Source organism: Ursus americanus, chromosome 14 (genome assembly GCF_024610735.1).
Source record: "Ursus americanus isolate L20-20 chromosome 14, mUrsAme1.1.p, whole genome shotgun sequence".
NCBI lineage: Eukaryota > Metazoa > Chordata > Mammalia > Carnivora > Ursidae > Ursus > Ursus americanus.
In genome coordinates, this window is record NC_142140.1 from 61,771,934 (window position 1) to 61,796,716 (window position 24,783).

The 24,783-nt window shown below is 54.8% G+C and overlaps 2 protein-coding genes across 3 annotated transcripts in view; one reads left to right on the forward strand and one right to left on the reverse strand.

Annotated features, from left to right (window-relative positions):
• Positions 1-24,783, reverse strand: part of ZFP3 (ZFP3 zinc finger protein) — an 85,219-nt gene that overhangs the window by 14,849 nt on the left and 45,587 nt on the right. For both annotated transcript variants that reach the window (XR_015726751.1, XR_015726752.1), the window contains exon 3: positions 338-792. The gene's annotated coding sequence lies outside the window, so the exon portion shown is untranslated. The remainder of the gene's footprint in view (positions 1-337; positions 793-24,783) is intronic.
• On the forward strand, positions 5,705-23,325 carry SCIMP (SLP adaptor and CSK interacting membrane protein). Its single transcript, XM_045804901.2, has 5 exons — positions 5,705-5,832; positions 15,428-15,551; positions 17,029-17,092; positions 18,746-18,819; positions 20,789-23,325. Exons 1-5 carry the CDS (start codon positions 5,812-5,814, stop codon positions 20,938-20,940), a joined length of 435 nt encoding a protein of 144 aa, XP_045660857.1. The 5' UTR covers positions 5,705-5,811; the 3' UTR covers positions 20,941-23,325.

Genomic DNA, 24,783 nt, shown 5'->3' on the forward strand with positions numbered 1-24,783 from the left:
TTTCGTGGGGACAGAGCTTCGACTGGGGAAGATGACGAGTTCTGGAGACGGCGGCGATGGTCACGCGACCTTGTGAGCGCGCCCATGGCCTGACTTGCAACCGTAAAGGGGCAGGCTTCACGTTATACACATTCTACCACAATAAAAACATGAGAGCTAATTGCTCATTTCAATACTTTTCTGGGTGGGCTTCTGCGGGGAAAGCTGAAAGGGGCAAAATTTCACAGCTTCTCAGAGACTGAGCTTCTTACGCACGTGATGTTTAAAAATAAACCTTCCTCCTCCCACTCCCCCCACCCCAGCTCTCAGCCAAACAATAAACAAAGACATGGCCTACCATCTAGAAGGTTCCAGGGAGCAGCGTGGAGGCGATACAAAGGAGCACCAGGGTGAGGGGACACCAGCCTGTCAATGTGATGTTTGCGGTTGTCCTGCAAGGATCGTGTTGGGCGGCAAACGACAGAAACCTTCGCGAGCTGGCTTAGGCCTAAGCATGCCAGGGGATGGGAGGCCCCTGGGGGTGCTGGAGGGGTGTTCGTTCCTGCTGCTGCCGTAGCTCTGGCCGTCAGAAGTCCGCAAGGGGTCGGCAGGACCTGTTCCTCTTGGAGGCTCTGGCGGAGAATCAGATGGCCACTTCCTGCCTCGTCCCGACCGCTGGCTTCCAGGGTCACAGCTCCACTTCCTTCTTGGGGGGATCCCTGGTGATGACCGTGGCCCCACTTGGGTCAGCAGGATGGTGTCACCGTCTCAAAGTCCCTTTGCCCAAATAAGGTGACATATTGCTGGGTCTTTCTGTGAAATGTGGGGACAAGGACAGGACTGTGAGTACTCCCCATGCCCTCTCAAGGGGATCTTCATCCCCAGGAATTGGGACAGTGGGCGGGGACCCCCTCACCCTCAAGACATGGCCGCTGCCTGCCCATGCACCCCCAGATAGCTACACACTGACCTTGCCTCTGGATGGGGAAGATCCCACCTCAGTGGCCTCAGGGCAGGGGCAGGAGGACAAGGGGCTGCCTGGCTGTGGTTGGGACGTCCCAGCCACCCCGGGGGGGCTTGGTAGGACTCCCACACCCCTCTCAGAGCACTTTAAAGACGAGTTCTTATTTTTGTGATTTACAAACGTACCCAAACATCCTCAGACAATTAAAAGAAGACAATTTAAATCTCTAGGAAGCCCACCGACTCAGCAGTACCCACTGGTAACATACTGGTCTACATCTTTCTTGACAGATTTCAGGATGTGAGTTTATAACATCGTTGTACCTGCTGTATTATCACCTGCTTTAGTTGCTCAATACTATGTCATGATCCCTGTTTTACAAGCAGAAGTGTAGGATTATATGTCCCGTTCTATCAGCATCACAGCGCTGTACAGAATAACATATTTAACTAGTACAGAGTTGATTGCCAAATTGCTCCTAACTGTTCACTATTATAAACAACACCACCCGAACCTCTTTTCCGTGTCTCTAGATATCACCTTAGGGTAAATTTCTTTTCTTGTTTTTTTTTTCCCCCACAGAGAGAGAGAGAGAGAGGAGAGCATGGGGAGGAGCAGAGGGAGGGAGAGAATCTCAAGCAGACTCCACGCTGAGCACGGAGCCCAATGTGGGACTCGATCTCACAACCCCGAGATCACGACCTGAGCCGAAATCAAAAGTCAGATGCTTAACCGACTGAGCCATCCAAGCGCCCCTCATTTCATTTATTAGCTTGTAAGATATGTTTTCAGATCAGAAACACTGACCCTTTTCCCATTTTGGTTCCGACTATTGTTCCCCATTTAGACAGACACCCACCTTGCTTGGATTGTTGCAAGGTCTCTCTCATCCTGCAGAAATCTTAAAATCAAACTTATCGATGTTTTCTTTTACGATTTCTGGTTTTGTAGCAAACTTAGAAAGTCCTTCCCCACGCATGACCATTTTAAGAAGAAAAGCATCCATATTTTCTTCTGGTACTTTTCTCTACTTTCATGTTTTAAAGTTACGTCTTTGCTGTAGCTGGAATGCGTTTTCCTGGGAGAGGGGGATCCAGGTAGGTAGTTCTTCAAAGTGACCAGGCAGGACCGTGACATGAGTAGCCCATCTTTTCCGGGGCAATCTGAACCACCACCACTGGCACATCCTAAATTCCCAAGCGTACTAGAGTCTATTTCTGGGCTCTGCTCTGATCACTGCTGTAATTATCCTGACTCTAGTAATCCACTTCCTTGTCTTTATCCCCACCAGACTGGGAGTCACTTGGAGCCAGGGACAGGGTCCCGTTCCCCAGGGCGCTCGGTCACGGCACACAGGTGCAAGCACACGGCGGCCCCTCACCTCCCACGGAGCATGTGCCCACAGAGGGCAGCTTCCCAGGCTCCGTTCCCAAGGCCGACTCTTGTTTGAATTTCAGGCCGGGTGAGCCCCTTACCCCCAGAAGTCTCCCTGAGTGTTGGGGCACGTGGAGCAAAGCCCTGGCCGATTATTTAATCACGTCATGGGATGGACAGTGATTATAAGTCTGGCGGAAAACACCAAAGTCCAGTCCAGAATACAAACTGTTGGTTTTTTGTTTCTTTCGACTTCAGGTCCCTTGATACTTTGTTTCGACTTCACATCCTTTGATACTTTGAACCACAGGGTGACAAAGTGTTGGACCGGATGGGAAGGAGCTCAGTATGAAGGCAAGGAGCAAGGATATGGGGCGCCTGGGTGGCGCAGTCGTTAAGCGTCTGCCTTCGGCTCAGGACGTGATCCCGGTGTTCTGGGATCGAGCCCCACATCGGGCTCCTCCGCTGGAAGCCTGCTTCTTCCTCTCTCACTCCCCCTGCTTGTGTTCCCTATCTGGCTGGCGGTCTCTCTCTGTCAAATAAATAAATAAAATCTTAAAAAAAAAAAAAAAAGGATAAAACAAGAGCTTCCTCCCTGTCCTGTGCTGTTTCCGGGAGCCGGGCAGCCTGCTGGTGGGAAGGGATGCTCAGTCTGCAGCTGGGGTGGGGGGGGGGGTCTCACTGCAACAGACTTGGCCAAACCTGGTGCTCCTCCCCCCACATCAGGTGGCCCGCGGTTCCCTGGGTTCCAGGATCTCATACTGAGGTCCATTGAGCTCTGGGCCCCCACCCTTCAGCCACCCGCTCTGAGGATGCTCCTACTGTTGGTTCCAGCTCTGTATTTGGAAGCCACACTCCCCCCCGTCAGCCGTTTCGAGATTAGAAGGAGCAAACCGCGGCCCCCGGAAGCAGTGTTTCTGCCCCATCCAGTCCTCCCTTTAATCACTGGTCATGACAGGGGCTGACACTCCTGAAGTGGCCTCATTCTGTGCATGACTCAGATGCCGTGGCCACCTGGCAGGATGCTGATGAGGACATGGAATCCCGGGGGAGGAGGGGACTGCAATCCCCTCCCAGGTCCCTCCAGTCTGAGGGTCTCGGGTTCTGTGGCTTCCAGAGGCGAAGCTCTTGTGTGTCCAGCCGTCCCCCGTGGGGGGACAGGGCGGGTGGGACCCTGAGGTAGGAACAAAGGCACGGCAGATGGCCACCAGAGGGCGTCCCCCATTCTCCTGGAGCCTTGGGGCCTCTGCACCGCCCAGACCCACGAAGCACGGCACCTGCCCGGGGCAGAAGGAAGGCCAAACAGACCTCCCGCCCCTCTCCGGGCGGAAAGACGGTGGCTGGCCAAAGTGGGGAAAGAGTGTGGGTGGCAAGGCCGGTCCACACGCCCTGGGGTGGGGCCCCAACTTTGCTCTCCACCCCACCCACGGCCATCTGCCACTCTCCGAACACTCCAGCGTCTGTCCCTGTTCTCTCCGCTGCATGACACATCCTTCAAGGCCCGGTTCAAATGTCACTACTGCACCTCCCAGCCCTGCCACTCCTGTGCCCCCACAGGAAGCACTCATGGCTTTCAACAGTAATGACAGAGGCCCTTCTGTCCTGCAGAAGGTGGGCTCCACCACAGAGCGGACCACAACCTGCACACCTCCACGTACAGACTTGTGACAGGCATGGAAGCTCGCCTGTGTTACATCATGTCCTCACCTCCTCCCGCACTCTGAGAGACTTCCCTGAGGGCAGGTGCTGGGTCTGAGCCTCACAGGGCCCAGTACAGAGCCTGGCAAACAAGCCCTCTGGTTTGCTGGAAGGAAGCATCCGTTACTCACTCCTCTCTGTGATGGCTCGGCTTCTTTTCTCGGTCAGCACACACCCAGCAGGCACTTTCCCTTGTGTGCAGGGCTGTGTGGGCACCCCGTCCCCGCAGGGGACAGCGGACAGTCACAGCAGCGGCTCCACGGCTCTGTCCCTGGGGCACCTCGGCGTCACCAGTGAGCTCACTTATTTTGCAAGGGAGGAAACTGAGGGTCAGGTGGGGGAGGGGCCTGTGCAGGACGCTGTCGGCAAAGTGCACGTGGGATTCCGACCCCCCGACCCCCGGGCCTGGGCCGCGTATGTCCTGTGCACGTGGGGGGCAGCAGGTCTGTCTAGAATGCTGTGTCAACTAACCAGGGCCGGCCCAGAGCGCTACCGAAACCACTTTTTGGTGAATCAGTGGGACGCGAACTGAGGAGTCACGGCCTTGGTGGCAGAGCATCAGCTCTACCCACAAAAGCGCTCGTTTGGCTCTCAAAAGATCATTTTGAATTCGCTTTCAGGGAGGCTTTTGAGCAGCTCAGCTTCGTCTCGATCCTCCTAAGAGAGAGCACAGTTTGCACACGCACGGACGTGGGCTCAAAGGCCGTCCTCGGCCCGGCCCGGCGCGCATGCGCGGGCTGCAGCCGTGCCCTCCCGGAGCTGCTGGGCGCTCGCCTGGAAGGTGGAGGTGATGACCCCCGGGGCCGGTGGGGATGCGGCCAGACGGGGGTGGGCCCTGGTCCCCGCAGGTGCTCCGGGGTGGATGTTGGCAGCCCTGACCCCTGATGGCAGACATGGCCCCGAGTCTGAGTCCAGGACGGGTCCGCCGGCTGCAGGACCTCGGCCCCAGCGCAGCGTCTGCGTCATGGAAATTCGCCAGCCCTGCAGATCAGGAATCCCACTTCCTGCAAGCCGGTTGGTAAGCGCTTCCCACAAAGCCCAGGGTAGCATCGTTACCACGGAGTCGAAATCGCCCTCTTCCTCAGGCAGACACAGTGCACGCAGTGTGTGGCTATTTTTACCCCCAGGGCGCTCATCTCAGTCAGAACGGTCAAGTCGACAAAATGGTTGGTTGGCTCCCCGTCCCCGCCCGGCTGTAAGCTCCGTGGTCGCCCATGGGGACTGACCACCGTGCAGGTGGAGGCCCAGCCCCGCCAGGACGGCCAACCGGCCTGTGACCCCGGGCAGCCTGCGACACACGCTCACAGCAGAAGCTGGCTCTGCAGCCCCTGGGTGTCCTCCAGCGGCTCTCCGTGGGGACGCTGTGTTTGTCCCACTGGAGCCCACACGGGTGGGAGCCAGCATCCTCACTCTTGGAGCCCCAGGCCTGGCTGCCCCGGGCAGGAATGCTCACCCAGGCTCATCTGCGGGGACCCCACGGCCACCCCGTGCACCCTGCCGAGCATCCCCCCCCCCAGGCCTGACCCCCACACCCGGACGGTCCTCTGCGGGGCCTTGCAGTCAGAAATTCTGGCTCCTGGGACCCTCAGGAGCCAGCCTCCCTGGCAAAGGGATGGGCTGCTGTGTGGGCGCCTGGGCCTTCCCCCACCCGAGGGCTGAGCAGGAAGGGGAAGTGTGGTCTGGCTGGGGCTCACTGCTCTGGGGTGGGCGGGAGGCCTGTGGGCGAGGAAGGCCTCCTGCCAGCTGCGTCTGAGCCACCGCACTCGGGCCCCTGCTGTTCCCTCAGCCACTCTCAGATGGACACCCTTGCAACCCAGGTAAGCGTCTGGACTTGAGCCACCTGAGGGGCCACCTGGGGGGTGCAGCCCCATCTCTGGGTGGCCTTGGCGAGTCCACTCTGCCGCTCACTGGCTGGGTGAGCTCAGAGTCACTGCACCCCTCAAGGCCTCCGTTCGCCCACGGGTCTGCTGGGGGGTTGAAATGACATGATGACGGGCTGCGAGCTGCATCAACCTTAGAGAGGTGTTAGTCCTCTCTGGACTCTGATGGTGAGTTTGGGGGCCTGATAATTGGGAGGACCCTCCTGGGTCTGTGCTGGCTGGGGACGAGGGGGCGAGGCTGTGACAATGCGAACTCTGGGCTGCATCTTGGGGCCTGTGCAGGAAACACATAGCTGCCACCTGCCCTGGCATCTTCACGCATGTGCGTCTGGTGTGTAGGGACCGGTAAGGCATCCCGTGTTCCCGTGGCCTCGGGGTCGAGCTGGTCCGGGTTAAGATCCCCATCCAGCCATCTGCTGCTGCTTCTCCGGGGGAAATCACGCCAGAGGGGCCTGGCCTGGTGTTTCCAGTCCTACCCTGTCGCGCATCACTTGTCCCGAGAGCCACTCCCTTTCCTGGCCTCTTCGACCACCAGCCAGCGCGTGGCCCTCCCAGGGAGCTTTGAAAGTAGGACTGTGGAACCTGATGAAGACAAGGCCTGGGGGCCCCTTGGTATTTCTCAGGATAAATGAAAATGAAAACTTCAGAGAAACAAGGGGAAATAATGACCCCACATTCCACAACCTTGCAACAATCACGGTAGAGAGTTTGGTGTTTGCCTTCTCGTTTTTCCCCTACGTGTAGATATTTTGAAAAGTTACCATTGTCTTGTTTTGATTAAATACGTTCTAGAAAGGCCTCACCGACTATCAGTAGGCACAGGCGTCCCCAGTTCCCCCCACCCCACTGATGGTACCAGCGCTGTTGCCGGATGGCCCCCCAGGGACGGGGCTCCAGGTGCCCCGCTCATGTTCAGAGCCAAACACATAAGAAAACCAGCAATAGCGGGAGACGACTTGGTTGGGCCCAAGGAAGGACTTCTGGGTTGCAGAAATCCTGGGATAACTTAGCAGGAAGCTTGAGTCATCTGCAAGTCTGGAAGGTTCTGCCCAGGGCAGACACATCACACCCAGCGCCGTGGAAACACCGCAAAAGCCACCTGTTCGGGAGGGGTGAGCAGAAGCTCTTGTAAGATGTGATACTGGAGTCTTGACAATGTGTTCAGTTCATGCTTCACAGCAAGGCTGGGCGGTAGAGGAAGAGAGGCGGCTCCCACTCTCGCTCAATGAAAGATCTCTGTTCTGGGCTTTCTTACGGCGGGCTCTGGCCACACACGGGAAACACGGGGAGACGCGGCTACCATGGAGACATGGGCCCTGCTCTCCTTTCTCAGGGTCTGGGGTCCCTGGTGGGTGCTTGGGTCTCTTCCTTTCTTCCCGCCTCGTGACTGTTGCATGCGACCCATCGAGTGTCCCTGTGCAATTCTCCAGCCCCCCATCCCACGCAGCCCTCGAGGTGGCTCCCTGCTTTCTTACGCCGAAGTCAAGTTCTGCGTCTGACTTTTACTTCCTTCAGGCTACTTCTCAGGCTGTGTTTCTAGAAATGCTATTGCGGAATCAGAGGACATGACTGTGTGTTACTATGTGCTTCCCCTCCCCCCAAAAAATTGTTTTTATTATATTATTTATTTATTTAAGTAATCTCTACACCCGACATGGGGCTCGAACACACGAGCCCCTCAAAATCAAGAGTTGTGTGCTCCACCGACGGAGCCAGCCAGTCGGTCCTAAGGATCCGAGTGTGAGGAGGGGCACAACAGGGAAGAATTTCAACTGGGGGAAAAATTAAAAGAGAGGGGGGAAAAAAGAAGCTGAAATTAATTTTAATAATACCTTTAACTTAACCCAATATATCCAAAGTATCCTTCCCGCAAGTAACCCATATAAACATTTATAAATGATCTTTTATGTTCTTCTTTCCGCACGAAGTCTTGGAGAGGCAGCAGGTGCTCAGCGGCCTCGTGGGGCTGGTGGCTGCTGTCCCGGGCAGGGCAGGGCTCGGGTAAGGGGATTCCTGTCCCAGGCCAGGAAGCCCTAAGGGCAGAGGGCGAGTGAGGGGCGGGGTCCCCATCTTTCCGCTGAGCTGTTTGCAGGTGCATCTCCTTGCACTCTTCGGTCCAGCTGGAACCCCAGTCCCCTCCTCCAACACACCTGCATCCTCTTCCCACCTCTCGGGACTCATGGCTACTTGAGCTCATTAATTTTTCTTGAGAAAACCTCAAGTGTTTATATCCAGGTCTTGACCATGAGTGGGTCTTGAAAGAAACACAGGGGCTCACGCTCCATACTGTTCTCACGAGCTAGGCTAGACGAGCCGGGAAAACGTTGGGGCACATCACGTATGGGAAAGAGTTTGTCGTGACACGTTTCGTGGATGTGACTGCGCAGCTGTCTTCCTCCACGACAGAACTTGGTTGTTTTTTTGGTTTTTCGGGGTTTTTTTGTTGTTCTTTGTTTTTTTTAAGCAAGTGCTGAATAGACCCACAGTCTCCAGAATTCCCAGCGAGTGCACAGTATGACTTCTGTCCCTGACTCCCCAGAAATGCCTTTGGGGAAGTGAGAGCTGGGGCGGGGTCGGTGACTGTGCTCAGCGTTGCAGCAGGCCCCCCGGGAGATTGTGCGGGCTGCTGGAGCAAGGCCAAGAGACCAGAGGGAAGCTGGACCTCCACCGGCACCATCATGGCGGGGCCTCTGCTTGCCCGCCGGCCGGCGGCAGGCAGGGCCGGGCAGGGGGCTCTGCGCCGGGGATGCAGACCTTGGATCCAACGCCCCCTGCCCGCATCCTCCAGGGGAGACCAGCCGCAGGCCAGGGGAGAGCCGGCACCTCATTCATTCAGAGATTCCCAGATCCGTAGGGAGCGCCTGCCGGGCCCAGGTGACATCTAGGCCCTGCACACAGTGGTCACAAAGCGACCAATAGCCCCCAAGGCAGCGGCAGCATCAGAATCAGCGAGCAGGCCCAGCTGGAGGAAGGCGGCGTTCCTCACAGAGGTGACAACGCGGGTCTGCCTCCCACCTGCCCCACCAGCACTCGCCAACCTTGTCTCCCACTTCCATGCGGGGGTGTTGGCCCCCCACTTCCTGCCCCCAGGGCCCAGCATACCCTCTCTCCATCCTTGTTCCCTTTTTTTTTTTTTAAGATTTTATTTATTTATTCGACAGAGATAGAGACAGCCAGCGAGAGAGGGAACACAAGCAGGGGAGTGGGAGAGGAAGAAGCAGGCTCATAGCGGAAGAGCCTGATGTGGGGCTCGATCCCATAACGCCGGGATCACGCCCTGAGCCGAAGGCAGACGCTTAACCGCTGTGCCACCCAGGCGCCCCCATCCTTGTTCCCTTTTAAAAGCTCATCCTTCCTTTGGGACGGGAAGGTGTCTCTCTTCTCTGTATTTCACTCCTGTCTTCTGTCCCGGCGCCTTCTCGGTTTAGAAACGTGCAGAAGCCTCTCATATTCTAAACAAGCCATCCTTCCTCCGCCTCAGCGTCCAACCTTCTCTTGCCTCTGGGTCTTCATCATTCTGATGGGGAGCTGGGGGGGGCGGTGTCACTAGCAGGAGGACAGGCCTAGATAAGAGTCTTCGTTCCTACGGCACATTCTATCCTAGGATGACCCTGCTCTTGCCAATGCTCTAGGGAATCCGAGGAAGGAATCCAATGCCCTGAGGATCCAAGGAAGTCATTCACACCCTAGTAAAAATCTCTTCCTCAGAGTCTGGCACTCTCAGGCAAATGAGTTTGAATGGAGAGGAAGTGGGGAGAGAGGGAGCATGGAACTTTGCCGTGACTTGTGGATGCTGGAATTTCAGGCACTGCGACAAGCAAACAGGAAAGGCATTTGGTTCGAGGGGTCTTTTTTAGTGCCTTGCTCTCCACCACGTTGGCGCTGCTACTGCCTCTGACTGTGGGGGTGGGCGTGGGGCAGGGGGACCAGCCTCCAGCGTGCTCACCGCCCCAGCTGCAGGCTCTGTTGACTGGCCCGATGCATGCTCCCCCTGGGGCTGAGCCCCGAGTCCCACACCGGACCCACAAATCAGAACTGGCGATGGGGAAGGGGCCCGGGACCCTAGCGTCTGCATTTTCATACGCCTCCCAAAGCCCCCGTTAGGTGGTCGCAAGTGAGGGTGCTGGGGTCAGAAAGACCACGTTTGGCTTCTGATTTTTCCACTTACTAGCTCTGCGACCCCAGGCCAGAGACTGAGATCTAAGCCTCTGTTGGCCTGTCTGTAAAATGGGCTCATAGCCACAGGCTGCTGTGGTGAGACAGGGCATGTAGGGTGCTTATAACGCATGGAGCCTCCGCGCCTGGCGCGCGTTACTTTTCTGAGATGCATTTTCATACTGCGGTTCTTGTGTGGAACAAGACACAGATAATAGCTAAGACCTCGCCTGTATTGGAAGTTCTCGAGCGAGGGTTCTGCTTTCAGTTCTGTTATGAAAGGAAGAACATTTAGCAGCTCGGTGTCAGCCTGGCAGAGTTAACGGGGCAGGAACTCTGGCGTCCAACGGCACTGAGCTGAAATCTTAGGGTAGTCGATCCCTAGCTGTGCTGCCTTCAGCAAAGAGCTTAACCTCTCTGAGTGCTCTTTCTGTGAGGGGTAATAACAGCACTCCCACCAGGAAGGTTAGAATAAGGAGTCAGAGATAATAAGTACGTCCCTGGTTCTCAAGCTCGGCCTCCTATTACTTATCTGGACAATGTTATTAAGACAAATAAACAAAACCCCAGTGGCCAGGCCCCCCACTCCTGATCAGTTAAATCAGACTCTCAGATGTAGCTGTTCACGTGCCCTGGGTGATTCCGAGGCTCAGGCTGGGTGAGGCTGGGAACTTCGTATTCCTCGAGTTCTCGGCCCAGAGCCTGATGCATCCAAGCTGCTCCATCACTCACATCCCAAGGGTGCTCCCACCGCACCTCTTCCCTTCCTTCCTCCTTGTGTGGTGGCCACCAAATGCTCCCCCAGGTGACAGGACCTGAGGTCAGGCCTGCAGCTCCTGACCTCCCGGCAGCTGGGACCCATCGGCCTGCCCCCGTGGACTCAGCCCCTGTCCCTTCTCCGCAGCCCCGGGACTGCTGACCTGGGCCCGCATTGGCTCCTCTCCTGGTCTATACTGGTCTATACTGGACTGTGGGCCCCCCAATCTGGCTCGCAGGGCCCTGCGTTATCTGTGAGCTCCAGTCCTGCCTTGAGAGCCTTCCTATGTCCCCAGACTCTTGAAAACAAAGATGTTCCCTCCCATGCGACAGAGACCTCCCAGAAATAGAGACCCGTGTCCGTCCCCAGCCTCCTGACCAGGTCAGCATTGCCGGGCACCACTCAGTGGAATTCTGACAAAGATGGCAGAACCATCCCTCCCGTTTTCCCCCTTTTCGTCCTGACTCCCGGGAGGCAAAAAGAAGATGCTGAATGCATGAATGCGTGAGTGCATGGAGGCACTTTAGCGAGCGACTCATCTCACTGAGCTGAGATCCCAGGAGTTCGTGCGGCGACCCCGCCCGCCCCAGCCTGCGACGTTGTCAGGTGCTAGGACGAAGGGGAACAGGGGGCGCAGGTGGGGTTAAGGATGTTGATCAGCAGCGAGGGAGACAGGAGATCGTGCTGGGTCGCCGTGGGCAGGAGCGTGAGTGGCCTCTCAAAGCCAGACAGAATGGGGAAATGGCTGGTCTGGGGAGCCTCCAGGAGGGAACAGGGCTCTGCCCGCTCTTTGACTTTACCCCGTGCCCACGGGAGGGACTCCTGACCTCCCCGACTTCAAGACAAGATGTTTGTGCGTTTGTGCCGTTTGAAGCCTCCGCTCCTGGGGCCGTGCTACAGCAGCCACGGGGAGGGGGTCTGGCCTGCCTCTAACCCTGCCTGCGCTCCCGCCTGGCTCCAATGGGGAGGGGCCTCCCCCAGAGACATTAGAGTCCAGTTCCAAAACGTTAACTTACTTTTGATTCCTAAGCAGACTCAGTACAGTTTACAAAATTCCACCTTGCTCATTGTAAACGTTCAGTCCTGTCTTTGGCTCAAAGCCCCCCCACTTTGCCCCAGTGAAGGGAGGGGAGGAAGGGGTGGGAGCCACTCAGCTCCTCTGCACCCCACCCTGCACATACTTCCCTTGTATTGCACTGAGGAGGACAGACAGGCGCCCACCCATGGCCATTCCTGCTGATCACTTCTGTGGTCCCTGGTGGTCTCTCGAGAGACTCGGCCGCAGCTGTGGCCTGACTGCCAGCAGGCTGTCCCGTGTGGCCTGCTCCCCCCAGTCTTATCTACCCCAGGCCGGCAGACACAGTGGAGTTCGGCTTCCACACTCTGCAGGGCACGCCCCCGCCCCTGGCTGTACTCCCCGCCACCGCTCCGCAGAGCCCACATCCCCTCTCTGGCATACCCCGGCCACTAAACTAACCGGGAGCCCGGAGGACACCCGAAGGGGACAGGACGTGGTTCCTCGGGGCCCTCCTCGCTCAGCTGCCCACTCGTCTCAGTTCTGCTGAGAAGGCGTGGCTTAACAGTCCATGGGGAAGACTGCTGATCCTCTGGCCCTGCAATGGGGGGAACGTGAGACTTTTACTCCCCCATGGGTCCCAATCATTCCTTCGTGGCCCCCACTACCTCACCACCATTGCTGTGCTCCTGAAAGCAAGACATCCTGAGCCCCATTCGGCCTGTCCCTGAGGCCTGGGGCCACGGTGACCAAGGTCAGCAGCGAGAGGCTGGACCTAGACAGAAAGCATTCCGCCTCCTCCCTGCCGGGGGAGCTTGGGCCGGCCGTGTCCCCTCGGCCTCCACACCCGTTCCAGGAAAGCTTGTGGCGCAAGGATGAGGCGGGGGGGACAGATGGAAAGCCCCTGCCTGCAGAGCGCTGGACGCCTTCGAAACGTCTGCTGGCAAATCAGAGCCTCTCCATCTGTCAGAACAGAACTGTGCCATACTCATCACTGCGAAGTTCTCAAAAGTGTCCCGTATTTCACTTGGCTAACATCATCCTTCTTCCTCTTTCTTCCCCCGGACATGGAGGACAATGCCATTGCTTTGAACTTGCAATCTGAGCAGCAGCTTTTCATGGAAGCCACGCTACGTGGTTAATTGGGTTTGTTTGGTTTTTTTTAATCTTCTCAAAGTTAATGCATAGTGTTTTTTGGGTTTTGGGGGGAGGTTTTTTTGTTTTGTTTTTGTTTTCAAGTAGGCTCCACGGCCAGCACGGAGCCAGCACAACCCTGAGGTCATGACCTGAGCTGAGATCCAGTCGAAGGTTTAACCAACTGAGCTTGCCAGTTAAATATACAGAGTTTTAAAAAGTAATTCAGAGGGTTTACAGTGGAAAGTGGCAGCCTCTGTCTTCCCACCTCCAACCTTCTACGCCCTCTTGGTCCTCAGATCAACCTTTTTTTGTGTTTTTTTTTTTCATATGCAACAGCTCTTAACTCTTGTGCCCTGGTATTTACTTCTGTTGTCTTAAAGAGTATGCTTACGTTGCTTTTTGGAGAAATCCTTCAAGACTAAAACAAAAAGAAAAAAGATAGAAAATACGAGAGACAAATCAGACAGAGAACCAGGAGACACACATTTGAGTATAAGAGAATAGAGGGAAGAAATTCTATGTTTGTCCATCTGTCCATCTATCCATCACTCCATCCATCCACTTTCCTTCCTTCCTTCCTTCCTCCCTCCCTCCCTCCCTCCCTCCCTCCCTTCCTTCCTTCCTTCCTTCCTTCCATCCATCTATTCCCCAGAGCTAAAGAAGATGAGGTTCCAATCAGGTTTATTAAACAAAGAGTCCACCATCTAATATGTGGTATTTTCTTAAGTCCAGTGCCCTGTGACCTCCCTGGGCCCTGCAAAACCAAATTTCACAGGGCTCTCCTGAGAGCCAAGTTTCCAGTCTCCAGGCTTTTTCTTTTTCCCTTAGTTCCTCGTCCTCTATTGTTTTCTTCTGTGCACCCTGAAAAGGTGACTTACAACCAAACCCCTGCTGAGTACAAGCCTGGGGGCTGGGCTACCTGGCTAGCTGACACTTCACTCTTTCAGGAGTAAATCCCCAGCACATTCACCACCAGGGATAAATGACAAAAGCATAATGCTGAGCAAAAAGTTGAGCAAAAAGCTGCAGAATGATGTACATACAAGACTACGGGTTACACGTAACTGGTTTTGCTATGTACACATTTATGAATATCTGCTTGAGCAAGCCAAACCTTTAGGAAAGAAGCAAAGTTTGGAACTGAAAACCCAAATTATAACAGAACGGTCATAAATGAAGACACTGTGCGGGTAATCAAACACGGGTGTAAAGAGTAAGCCAAGTCAGAAGTCTCTGCAGGAATCATGGCCTTGGCAGCAACTAACTGCCCCCCCCCCCGCCCCCGCCAGCATTACTCAAAAGCGCGAATGGGAAATGGCTCTGCGGGACCACGCGTGGCTGAGTGGCTATCGGCTGCACGACGACACGGCAAGTTCATTCTCAGACCTGGGATATGCCAGGCCTCAGGGATCATTTTTCTATTTGAATATCCCAATGAACAGGCAGGGTGCCCACGCCCTGGACCAGGGCCCGCTCCTCCACGGAGAGCTCCCTGCCTTCCTGGAGGCTCCTCCTGTGAGTCCCGCCTACAGCCAGCTCCCCTCTTGTGGCAGACATCACCCCTGCTTGGAGAACGACAGCCCCCGTGTCATCACTCCCCAGGCTCTGTTCGCACAAGCTTTTACTGTGCAATTTTATTGCCGACTTGATGGTAGCGGAAGCTTGCAGCATAACACTGCCCGGGCAACAGCTTCACGCGGAATGTCAGTCATCACCAACCTATGGAAGCCCGGTCAGCCTCCGCCCGTGCGGACTTTCTAACAACCCTCGTACTTTCTGCTCTCTTACGGTTTTCTTTCCTTTCTTCCCCTCCCCCCCAGCCTTATTTATAACTGACGTATAACATTGTGTAAGTTTAAGACGTATGGCGTGTTGATCGGATACACTCACGTATCGGGAAACGCTCGCTGCCATCGCCAACGCCGCCCTCCGTCGTGACGAGAACATTTAAGACCTGTTCTTCCCAGACTCTCTGCTTCCTGAGTGGGCCAGCTTGCAGCCCCCAAATTTCCAATCCTCTTCCCCAGCAGACTGACTCGATTTGCCTTGCGTTTTTACCTTCCCCCTTCTGACCACGCCTCGCTCAAGCAGACCCATCGGGGTTTTCTTCTAACCCCCACCTCCAAAAAATACATAGGAATTGAGTCTATGTTGCCCCTTTGATACAAAAGCAACTGCAGTCGGTGACTGCTTTCGGTGGCACCCTCCTCCCCTGCGTGTTTGACAATCGAGGAAAGAGCGGCGAGGAAGCCTCTGGGTGCGTACCCTGTCTCCAGTGCTCATGACTGCCCCGGGAAGTGCTGCCCGGCACCCCTCCCGTGTTGCACAGGACGACAGGGTTTGCCCGAGCCAGTGCCTTCGCTGTAAGCAGAGGTATCCCTGAGGCGACGTGGTAGACGACCGCCTCCCACCCCTCCCCGCCGGAGGCCCCTACTCATGTCTCATTCCTCTGTCTCCATTCTCCTCAGGGCCCCACCGCGATGGATTGGTGGAGGGACAATTTCTGGATCATCTTAGCTGTGGCCATCGTCCTTGTCTCCACCAGCCTGGGCCTCATCCTGTACTGTGCCTGTAGGCAGCTGCTTAGACAGGGTAATGGCAGTCCCACCTGGGCAGGTGGAGGGCGGGGAGGGCTGGGCTGCGTATCCATGCATCACTGCTCCTACAGGGCAGGAAGGTTCGTTCCGGGCCTGTATGAGCTGAATTTTGGATTAAGCATCATGCCTCTCTGGGCCTCGGTTTCCCCGTCTGTTCGGTCCACGATCGACACGTTGGCTACCATGATTCCTTCTCTGAGGTCATCCTCTGAATTTGCTAGAACGACAGCTGTCCTGGCTAGAGGTTCTTGGCATCCTGAAAATATACACAAGCAGCTTCCTGGAGGCTTTACGCTGACTTTAGATAACCCACAAGTGGGTTTCCACTTTGCTGTTCATCTCCCAAGGCATGAAATCCTTGATCCGATGGTGTGTTTTCTTGAGACTGTATCCCCTCCGATGACCCAAGGAGGGTAAACTCACTGAGAGGTGCGGCCACCTCCGGGGGGGGGGGGGACAGCCTGGACAGGCATCCCTCAGTGATCCCACCTGTCCTGAAAGGTCAGGGCCACACAAGGAGTGAGACCTTGTCATTCTCCTGTTTTTGGAGATAAGATAGATAATTAAGGTTCAGAGAGAGGCTGGGGCCTCCTAGGAGTTGGTGGCAGAGTTGGGGCCAGCACTCGGGTTCGCTGGGCTTCCTGTCCAGTGTTCCTTTCCCTCTACCCCTTGACGGTAATTAGTTGTTGTTTTTAAAGATTCTATTTATTTATTAGAGAGAGAGAGCACGAGCAAGCATGGGGGGAGGGACAAAGGGAGAGGGAGAAGCAGACTCCCCACTGAGCAGGGAGCCTGATGCAGGACTCAATCCCAGGACCCTGGGATCATGACCTGAGCCGAAGGCAGACGCTTCACCGACTGAGCCACCCACTCACCCCTTTATTTATTTATTTATCTATTTATTTATTTATTTATTTATGTTTAAGATTTTACTTATTAGAGAGAGAGAGCATGGTGGGGCTGGGGCTGGGGGGGGGGGGACTCCCTGCTGAGTTTTTAGTACCACACATATTCTGGCTCCGGTACTCCTCTGTCCACTCCCCTTCTTCCATATGCACAAAAGCACAACGCTGGACACAAACCTTACCTGTTCTGTCTCGACCCGCGGCTGTTAACAGCCAGGTGATGGTTTACCATAACCTGCATGTCTGGCGCACCACCGTTCACAAACTGCCGGCCCCCTTCTTTCTTTCGTTTCCTCCCAGCCGCACTTGGGGTTCTTTATACGACCACTCCTCCCGCACCAGCTCCGGGTCCGCCCTCGTGGGTTAGCCAAAGGCGGGGTGGGCAAACGGCCCGTGTTAAAGTCAGTGTCCAGCGCTCGCCAGCTCCGTGTCCCCAAGTCTGTTTCTTCTTGGTGGCCCCACCCCCACAAATGCCCTGAACACGCCCGGGGTCTGGGGACTTCTAAACCATAAAGTCACACGTCCTGCTCATTCTTCCTAAATGAATATGCTTATTTGACTCCTTAGGCAAGAAGTGGGAAATAGCCAAGCCCTGGAAAGAAAAGCAAAGAGACGAAGAGAAGATGTATGAGTAAGTGAGAGGAAACCCTTCCGTTTCTCCGCGTAGAGACACCAGCTGACGCCCAGCCCCGCACGCGCGCAGCTCTGCTAGGACGCCCTCATCGCCCACCGCGCCTGCGCAGCCAGCTCCCCACCGCGAGGGGAACCGACTGGGCCTTTGGGGCCACTGGGCCCCGTCTGGGTCTCTGCTTTCCACCTCATCCTCGTCCCGTCTCGTTTGGTAGAGGTCACAGGTCAGGCTCTGTGTGCTGGGCCCACCACTCAGGGTTAGGTCTACCCTCCTTTTAAGATTTTATTTTTAACTCATCTCTACGCCTAACGTGGGGCTCGAACTCATAACCCCGAGATCCAGAGTGGCTCGCTCTGCCGACTGAGCCGGCCAGGGGCCGCCTTTCTCCTCTTGAGGTGGATCCTAAGTATGGTTCCCACGAGGCTGTGTGTTTAACAAAAATATGCCACTCGCTTTCCTTTTGTATTTTGTGATGTATTTGGGGCTTTTTTTTTTTTTTTAAGATTTTACTTGTTTGACGAGAGAGAGAGAGCACACAAGCAGGGGGGAGGCAGAGGGAGGAGTAGACTCCCCACCGAGCAGGGAGCCCCATGCGGGACTTGATCCCAGGACCCCAGAATCATGACCCGAGCCAAAGGCAAATGCTCAACGGAGCCACCCAGGCGTCCCAATTTGGGGCTTTTGTGATTGCTATGTGTGGGGGGTACCCAGGATCACCTTTAGGCTTGATGATTCACAAGAAGGACTCCCAGGACCCAGAAAAGCTACTGCAGTCATGGTTACGGGTTACTCTAGCAGAAGGGTACAGATTAACTCAGCAAAGGGGGAGGCCAGAAGAAACCAGGCGCAAGCTTCCAGTAGTCGTCTCCCCGCGCGATCGCAGGCGCCAGGCTTCTTTTCCCCAGTACCCACGCGTGGGCACCACGTGCAGAGCATCGCCAGCCAGAGAGGCTCCCCGAGCCTTGGTTTCAGCAGCAGAGTGGATAAATCCATCTTGGCCTCTGGAAGGCTGGAGATGGAGTATGTATTATCTAGTGCTTGGCTGCTTCTGCTCCGTCTTTCTGAGTGTCCTTGCGTGTGCTTGTAGATGGCTCATGCCCACTCCTGCAGGGTGTCCCACGGTGGGAGGGGACCCTGATGAATTTATCCACTCCACGGCTGACGCACATTTGGGTGGTGTCCGGTTGGGGGCTGTTGTGCATGGTGCCGTGATGAGCACTGTGGTCCGTGTCTTCTGGAGAGCACACGCAAGCATTTCAGCAGGGGGGACGCGGGGCGGCGGATGCGGGGCGGTGGACAACGGGCAGCGGACGCGCGGTGGCGGACTCGCGATGCTGGACCTGTGGTCACACACAGTGTGTATCGTTAGCTTCGAGAACACCTGAGCACTTGGTGCTTACCTCCCCTTCCTAAAACAGTGCATGCGAACCCAGGAAGGCACGCTCCAGGCTAAGTCCAGCTGTTCCTGGGGCTGGAGGAGGCAGTTTCCTCACCAGTGGGATACAAAACCTAGAGAAGAAGATGCCTCCCACCTTCAGGGACCGGGATTTGAAAGTTCAAAGCTGTCCTTTTTCTTTGACGTTTTCCTTCCAGTCGGCTGACCGCCAGGATGGTCAAAAGCACACCCTGACTCCTCTCTCTCTCTCTCTCCAGGAATGTTCTTAATGAATCGCCGGTTCAGTTACCCCCTCTGCCACCCAGGGGTTTGCTTTTTCCGGAACATACATGTAAGTATCTGTCGCTGATGACAGTTTCATTCGCAGTAGGATAACAAATTTATCTACAGGTCTTAGCTCAGGCTGTCCACAACAAAATGCCATAGACTAGTGGCTTAAACAACAGAAATTTATTTCTCATGGTCCTGTGGGCTAGAAGTTCAAGACTGAGGTGCCAGCCAATTTGGTTGGGGGTGCTGGGGGTAGGGGAGAGAGAGCGCGCGTGCTCTGGTGTCTCTTCTTATAAGGACACTAAGCCTGTGCGTCAGGGCCCTACCCTTACGACCTCACTTAGCTTTAATTACCCCCTTAGAGGCCCCATCTCCAAATACAGCCTCACTGAGGGGTTAGGCCTTCAACATATATGAATTTTGTGGGGACACAGAGCTTCAGTCCATAACACTAAATTTGCAGCTGGTGCCATCCTTTTAAAAGGGACAAATAAGCTAAAAAGGGGCAGAGTGAGTAGCAATGCTCCTGATATTCAGTGCGTAAATTCATACTCAAATCCCAGCTTGGAGCGTGAGTGAAAAGGAACTTGGGGGTGTCACTGGGCCTCCCACACTTCCCATCAGAAACATTCTGCCTGGTTCCCTTGACTGGAATGCTGTTCCTTAAGCTGCTTACGTAGTGGCCTTATTTCATCCTTCATGGTCAGCTCAATGTCAGCACCTGGGGGGTCTGGGGGCTCAGTCAGTGAAGCATCCGACTTTTGATTTCAGCTCAGGTCATGATCTCGGGGTCCTGGGATCGAGCCCCACATTGGGCTCCCTGCTTAATGTGGAGTCTGCTTGTCCCTCCCCCTCCCTCTTTTCTCCTCCTCCTCCTCTCTCTCTCTCTCTCTCAAATAAACCAAATCTTTTTTTTTCAATGTCAGCACCTCAAAGAGTCCCCTTCTGTTCCCCCTCTGTAAAGTGAACCCACTAATTCTCTTTATGAAATGTATGGCCGTTATCCAAAGTTGTCTCGTTTCGTTATTGTTCATTTGTTTCTGACCTCCCTTCTCCACTAGAACACAGAGTCGAGGAAACAAGAACCTTTCTTGTCTTCTCACCACTGCGTACCCCCCACCAAGAGCAGTGCCTGGCGCTTAGGAGATAGTAAGAATGTCTTGACTGAATGGATAATCATAAGATTAGCCCATAATTATTGAGCAGCCCGGTGGGTCAGGCCCCGTGCGAGGCACTTTACAGGCACGATCCCACGGCCCTCAACAACACTGGGAGGCAGGTCCATCATGATTCCCCTTCGACGGATGAAGACACTGAGGCACAGAGATGCTCAGTGACTTACCCATGGCGACACAGCGAGTGACCGCTAGGGCCTGGGTACGAACTGGGGATCTGCCCGCATGCAGAGCCCAGCAAGCAATGAGGGGTGGTCCTCTCTCAGGTCCTCATAGGAAGGACGCGATTGTGGTAGCGGGGGCTCCAGTCTCATCCAAGGCCCACCTGGCTGCTCATCTTCCTTCCCCGGGCCGCCTTGGGGTTTTTGCCACATACCTGTTCCCTGACGGCCCGTTCTGCAAACGCCCCGTCCCCCTCCTTCTGATCAGAGATTCGTACCTAAGCGGTTATGGGAAGTTCTGGGAAACACTGTAAGTCCCTGGGAGGGATGGGCCAAAAAGGAAGTGTGGTTTGTATCACTTCCCCACGAGAATGAGGGTCTCACACAGCTCTACTCATTTGGGTACTAACTCAGGTCAGCTTCTTGTCTGCCCTCCTGTTTCATGGTTCCTGTGCCGTGGGGGCCGGGCAGGGGGACACGGAGCCACGGCATCGGACCAGCATCTGCCATCGGCTCGCTTGGGGGATGCCGAGGCTGTCATGTCTGCGCGTCGGTTTCCGCCATCAGATGGGGGTCTGCTCCACCAGGGGGTGGGAAGATCACCCAAAGCCATGAAAATCAGGCTGAGTCACTTCATCAAAAATATATAAACACACAGTAGCTTTGCCTCTAAGGACCTTTCTGCGTGTTCTAGTCCCACAGGAAACCCCAAGTCCACCGCCGGCTACATACTCACTGGTCAACAAAGTTAGAATCAAGACAGAGTCCATCCCGAGCTACATCGAGCCTCTGGACGATTACGACGATGTTGAAATCCCTGCAAATATGGAAAAGCAGCGTTTCTGAGACAACTGTCCCTTCTGAAGAGGGTTTGCACAGCTTTTGAAACCAACCGAGAGTGGATGAATTGCAATAGAAAACGGATCCCGAAAGCCTGCGGTAATGTGGCGGAGCTCCATAAAATAAACCCTTCCCGAAGCCTAGAGACAAGCATCAGCATCCAGAGGCTGCGTGCCGAGGCTCCGCCCTGGAGACCCAGAGGGGTCAGGCCTTGAACTCCTGTCCACGGGTCCCCCGGCTCGCCGCCCCCACCCGTGAGAAACACTCTTCCTCCCCCTCTCCTCGTGTTTGTTCTGAGTGACGCTAAATCTTGGTGTCTGGCTGCTGAGGCCCCAGGCTCCCATCCCCCGCTGGGCCCCAGGGGTCCCCCCACCCCAGGGCTTTGGGCGGCCGTTCCAGCTGAGCACTCCGTGTGTGCAAGGCACCGTATCACACCTTGCAGGTTCTTCAAGAGTGAGTAGCGCTTCTTGTTCTTGTGAACTGTCCCCACCTACGCACACCCGAAACCCCAGAGCCTCTCCGTGACGTTGGCCGGATGGACCACAGAGATTCAAGTTCTCATGGACTTTCTCCTTGTGCTTCCCGGTCACGTCGTGACAATCAGCAAGGACAGAGGTTACCTTCTGGACCAAAGCACACACGTTCCACATAGCAGTGTCATGTTGCGACATGTGTCCTGGAGGGGCTATAGGAAAGGTAGGTTTCCCCAGGGAAACATCATGGGGAAGAGGAAAGAAAGGGACAATTAAGTGCCAAGTTCAAGAGGAGAGTTCCTTGCGTCACATTCGGTGCAAACGGCACTGAGATCGCTGTCCCCAAGCGCGTCTAGGAGGCAGAACTCCACAGCCACGGAGTAGATGCGCGGAGGGGCCGCTGTCCTGCTACGGAAGTGCCCTCGACCCGCCGCCCGGAGTCAGCTTGGCTGTGATCTGCTGAGTCCTCGGATTGGCGCATCGTAAGCGGACTCGAGATGCTGATTTCTAAGCAATCCCTGCGGAACCCAGCAAGGGCAGGCTCGCAGGGAGAGGGCCATGAACTGCAAAGAGTCCGGGAGTGACCCTTGGCCTGAGCTCTTCAAGAGCCAGACAGTGTGTCCCCACCATGTTCCAGCTTCCTCCCTCCACCACCGGGACCAGTGGGGACAGAGCTTCCTCCAGCCTCTGTCTTTCTAGATTCCTGGCAGACCCCCGTGCTACCACGGCCGTCCTGGAGGCCAGACAGTCCTCCAACTGTGGCCCGACGGAGCTCCGGAACCCCAGGAGCCAGAGAGGACTCGCTCCCCAAGTTATAAGGAAAAAAAATTAGTAAGCCGACGGACAGAAGTGTTCGCACGTACGCTTCCCTCTTATGATTGTCTATAACCCATCCTCATCTATGACAGACGTCAGAGGCAAATACCAGAGCGGTGTTACCTCCGCCTTGGATTTTGGGGATGGCGCCATCTCCTTTCTCCTCTGGCCCACCCCCTCCCCCACCTCCTCCAAGACGGCTCTTCATCGCTGGTCTTCCTCAGGGGCTTCCCGGCACCTGCGTTCATCCCGCTGGAAACAGCTTTGAGGGACCCGCGGCTCTGTGCCCCTCTATTCTTATGGCTCATGACCTCCCCACAGGACCCCCCAACAGGCCCCTCCAGCCCAACTTACCCCAAAAGGAACGATGGCCCTCCCCCAAGCCCAAACCCCCTGTGCTCTGCCACCTTCTCAGTCCCTGGAGTCAGAAACTGGCCCAGTGCGCGAGTCCTCCTTCCCGGCGCCCCCCCCATGACCGCGCCTCTCCAGCAGCCAGTCTCCTGCCACCAACATCTCACTGTCCGCTCCCCTTTCTACGCAGCAGCCAGCGGTTTTCTTGAGGGGACATCTGACCACTCCATTCTCTTGCTTAAACCTCTTCTTCACCCATTAGCCTCAGAAAACCCCCGAACTCCTCAATATGGGTATGAGATTTGGCAGGATCCGGTCCCCAGCTCTCTCCTGCAACCTTCTCCTCCCCACCCCCTTGCAACTTCCACTCCGACCAAATTTTTGTTCCAGTCATTTGAAATGACCTGTCTTGGGGTCTCTCTTGCCCCTGTGACTATGCACAGTAGCCTCCCATCTGTCTAGAACAATCTTCTCCACCTTCTCATCCTTCCCATCTCTGCTTAGAGCCTTTCCTCACCACCCCAGACTTGAATCTGGTGCCCACTTAGATGATCTCCTCCATTAGCACCCTGGGATGACCTGTTTACCTGTCTTCCTCCCCCACTAGACTGACGGCAACATGGCGACAGAGACGGTGTCCTCCCCCCAGTGTTTTCTCCGTTCCTAGCACAGCACCTGGGCACTTCATGGATACTGAATAAACATGGCAGATGAATGATCAGTTGAATGAATAAACGGATGAATGAACAAACTAGGCCTTATAGAAATACATCTCTCTCTGCATTATAATTCTCCATCCTTCTTTCTAATCCGGGGGCTCCTCTGGGGTGGAACTTGCCTGGCTAACCGCTGTGCTCCCAGGATCTAACACAAACTCTGGCACACAGCAGGCGCTTAATAAACATTTGTTGGCTGTTGAACTTTACTAGAAAACCTACCAATCAGTTCGACAAAAGCAAAGAAGCAGTTTTTCCCGGAGCATGTATGATTTAGTTGAGATTTTATACTGGGTACCTGTAATAAAGGCAGGTTTTTACCAGTTTGGTAAAAAAGAAAAGTTGTTACCAATTTGGATGATGGCATTAAATATATCAAGATTTGGGGCGCCTGGTGGCACAGTGGTTAAGCGTCTGCCTTCGGCTCAGGGCGTGATCCTGGCGTTATGGGATCGAGCCCCACATCAGGCTCCTCTGCTATGAGCCTGCTTCTTCCTCTCCCACTCCCCCTGCTTGTGTTCCCTCTCTCGCTGACTGTCTCTATCTCTGTCGAATAAATAAATAAAATCTTAATAAATAAATAAATAAATAAATAAATAAATAAATAAAGATTTGACAGGGCCTTTTTGTGTATTCTAGCCCCCTGGGAGCCCCCAGTCAGCCACCAGCTACATACTCACAGATAAATAAAGGTAGAAATAAGAAGACAGTTTCCATCCCAAGCATATGGAGCCTGAAAGTGACCATGAAGATGTTGAAATCCCTACAAATACTGAAGACCATCATTCTGAAACAAGCCCTGTTCTGTCATCTTAACTCTTCAGAACTGGCGATTTACTCATAATCAGTGGATTATGTTTTCTTTAAAACAGTTAAGTCTGATCTTTATGATACAAATACCACTGTTTTCAGGGAATGCTCTGGTATTACCAGTAACAAATTTTCACCAATCCTGTGTATCAGTTAAATGCTTTAGACTGCAAGGAACAGGCTGCCCAACAATGGGGAAGGTATGGCCTCACACAACAAGTCTACAGGTAAACCCTCCAGGATTCAGTAGCTCTAAGACTCAGGAACAGGGGCTGACTTTTCTTTGATTCTCTTAGTTTTACAGCTCGTGGTGGCGAAGTAGCTGCCACAGCTCCAAGCATCACATCCCCATATGATAACATTTCAAGTTAGGAAAGAATGGAGCATTTCCTACCACGTGGCTCTTTGTAGTAGAGAGAACATCTTTCCTAGAAGCCTGTGCGACTTTCCCTGATGTGTCGTTGGCCTGGATTGGTTGGTGCACATGCCCGGCTACAGGAAAGGCTGGGGAGTGAACACTGGGCATTTTCAGCCTTTCTTGCTCACTGGAGGTGGGCTTTGCCATCAAGGAAAAAGGAGGCAGGAGCTGCTGATAGGCAATCTTCCCGGGTCACTTTGCTTTCACAAACATCACTATTCCCTATTTGCTCTTGTTTCTGTGACCCTGTGAGAGGTGTTGGGGG

Bases quoted from the DNA above. Each gene is read 5' to 3' on its own strand.
- SCIMP (XM_045804901.2), top strand. From the start codon at position 5,812: ATGGACACCCTTGCAACCCAG. The intron at 5,833-15,427 runs GTAAGCGTCTGG...CATTCTCCTCAG, and splicing joins TGGACACCCTTGCAACCCAG to GGCCCCACCGCGATGGATTG. The intron at 17,093-18,745 runs GTAAGTGAGAGG...CTCTCTCTCCAG, and splicing joins GACGAAGAGAAGATGTATGA to GAATGTTCTTAATGAATCGC.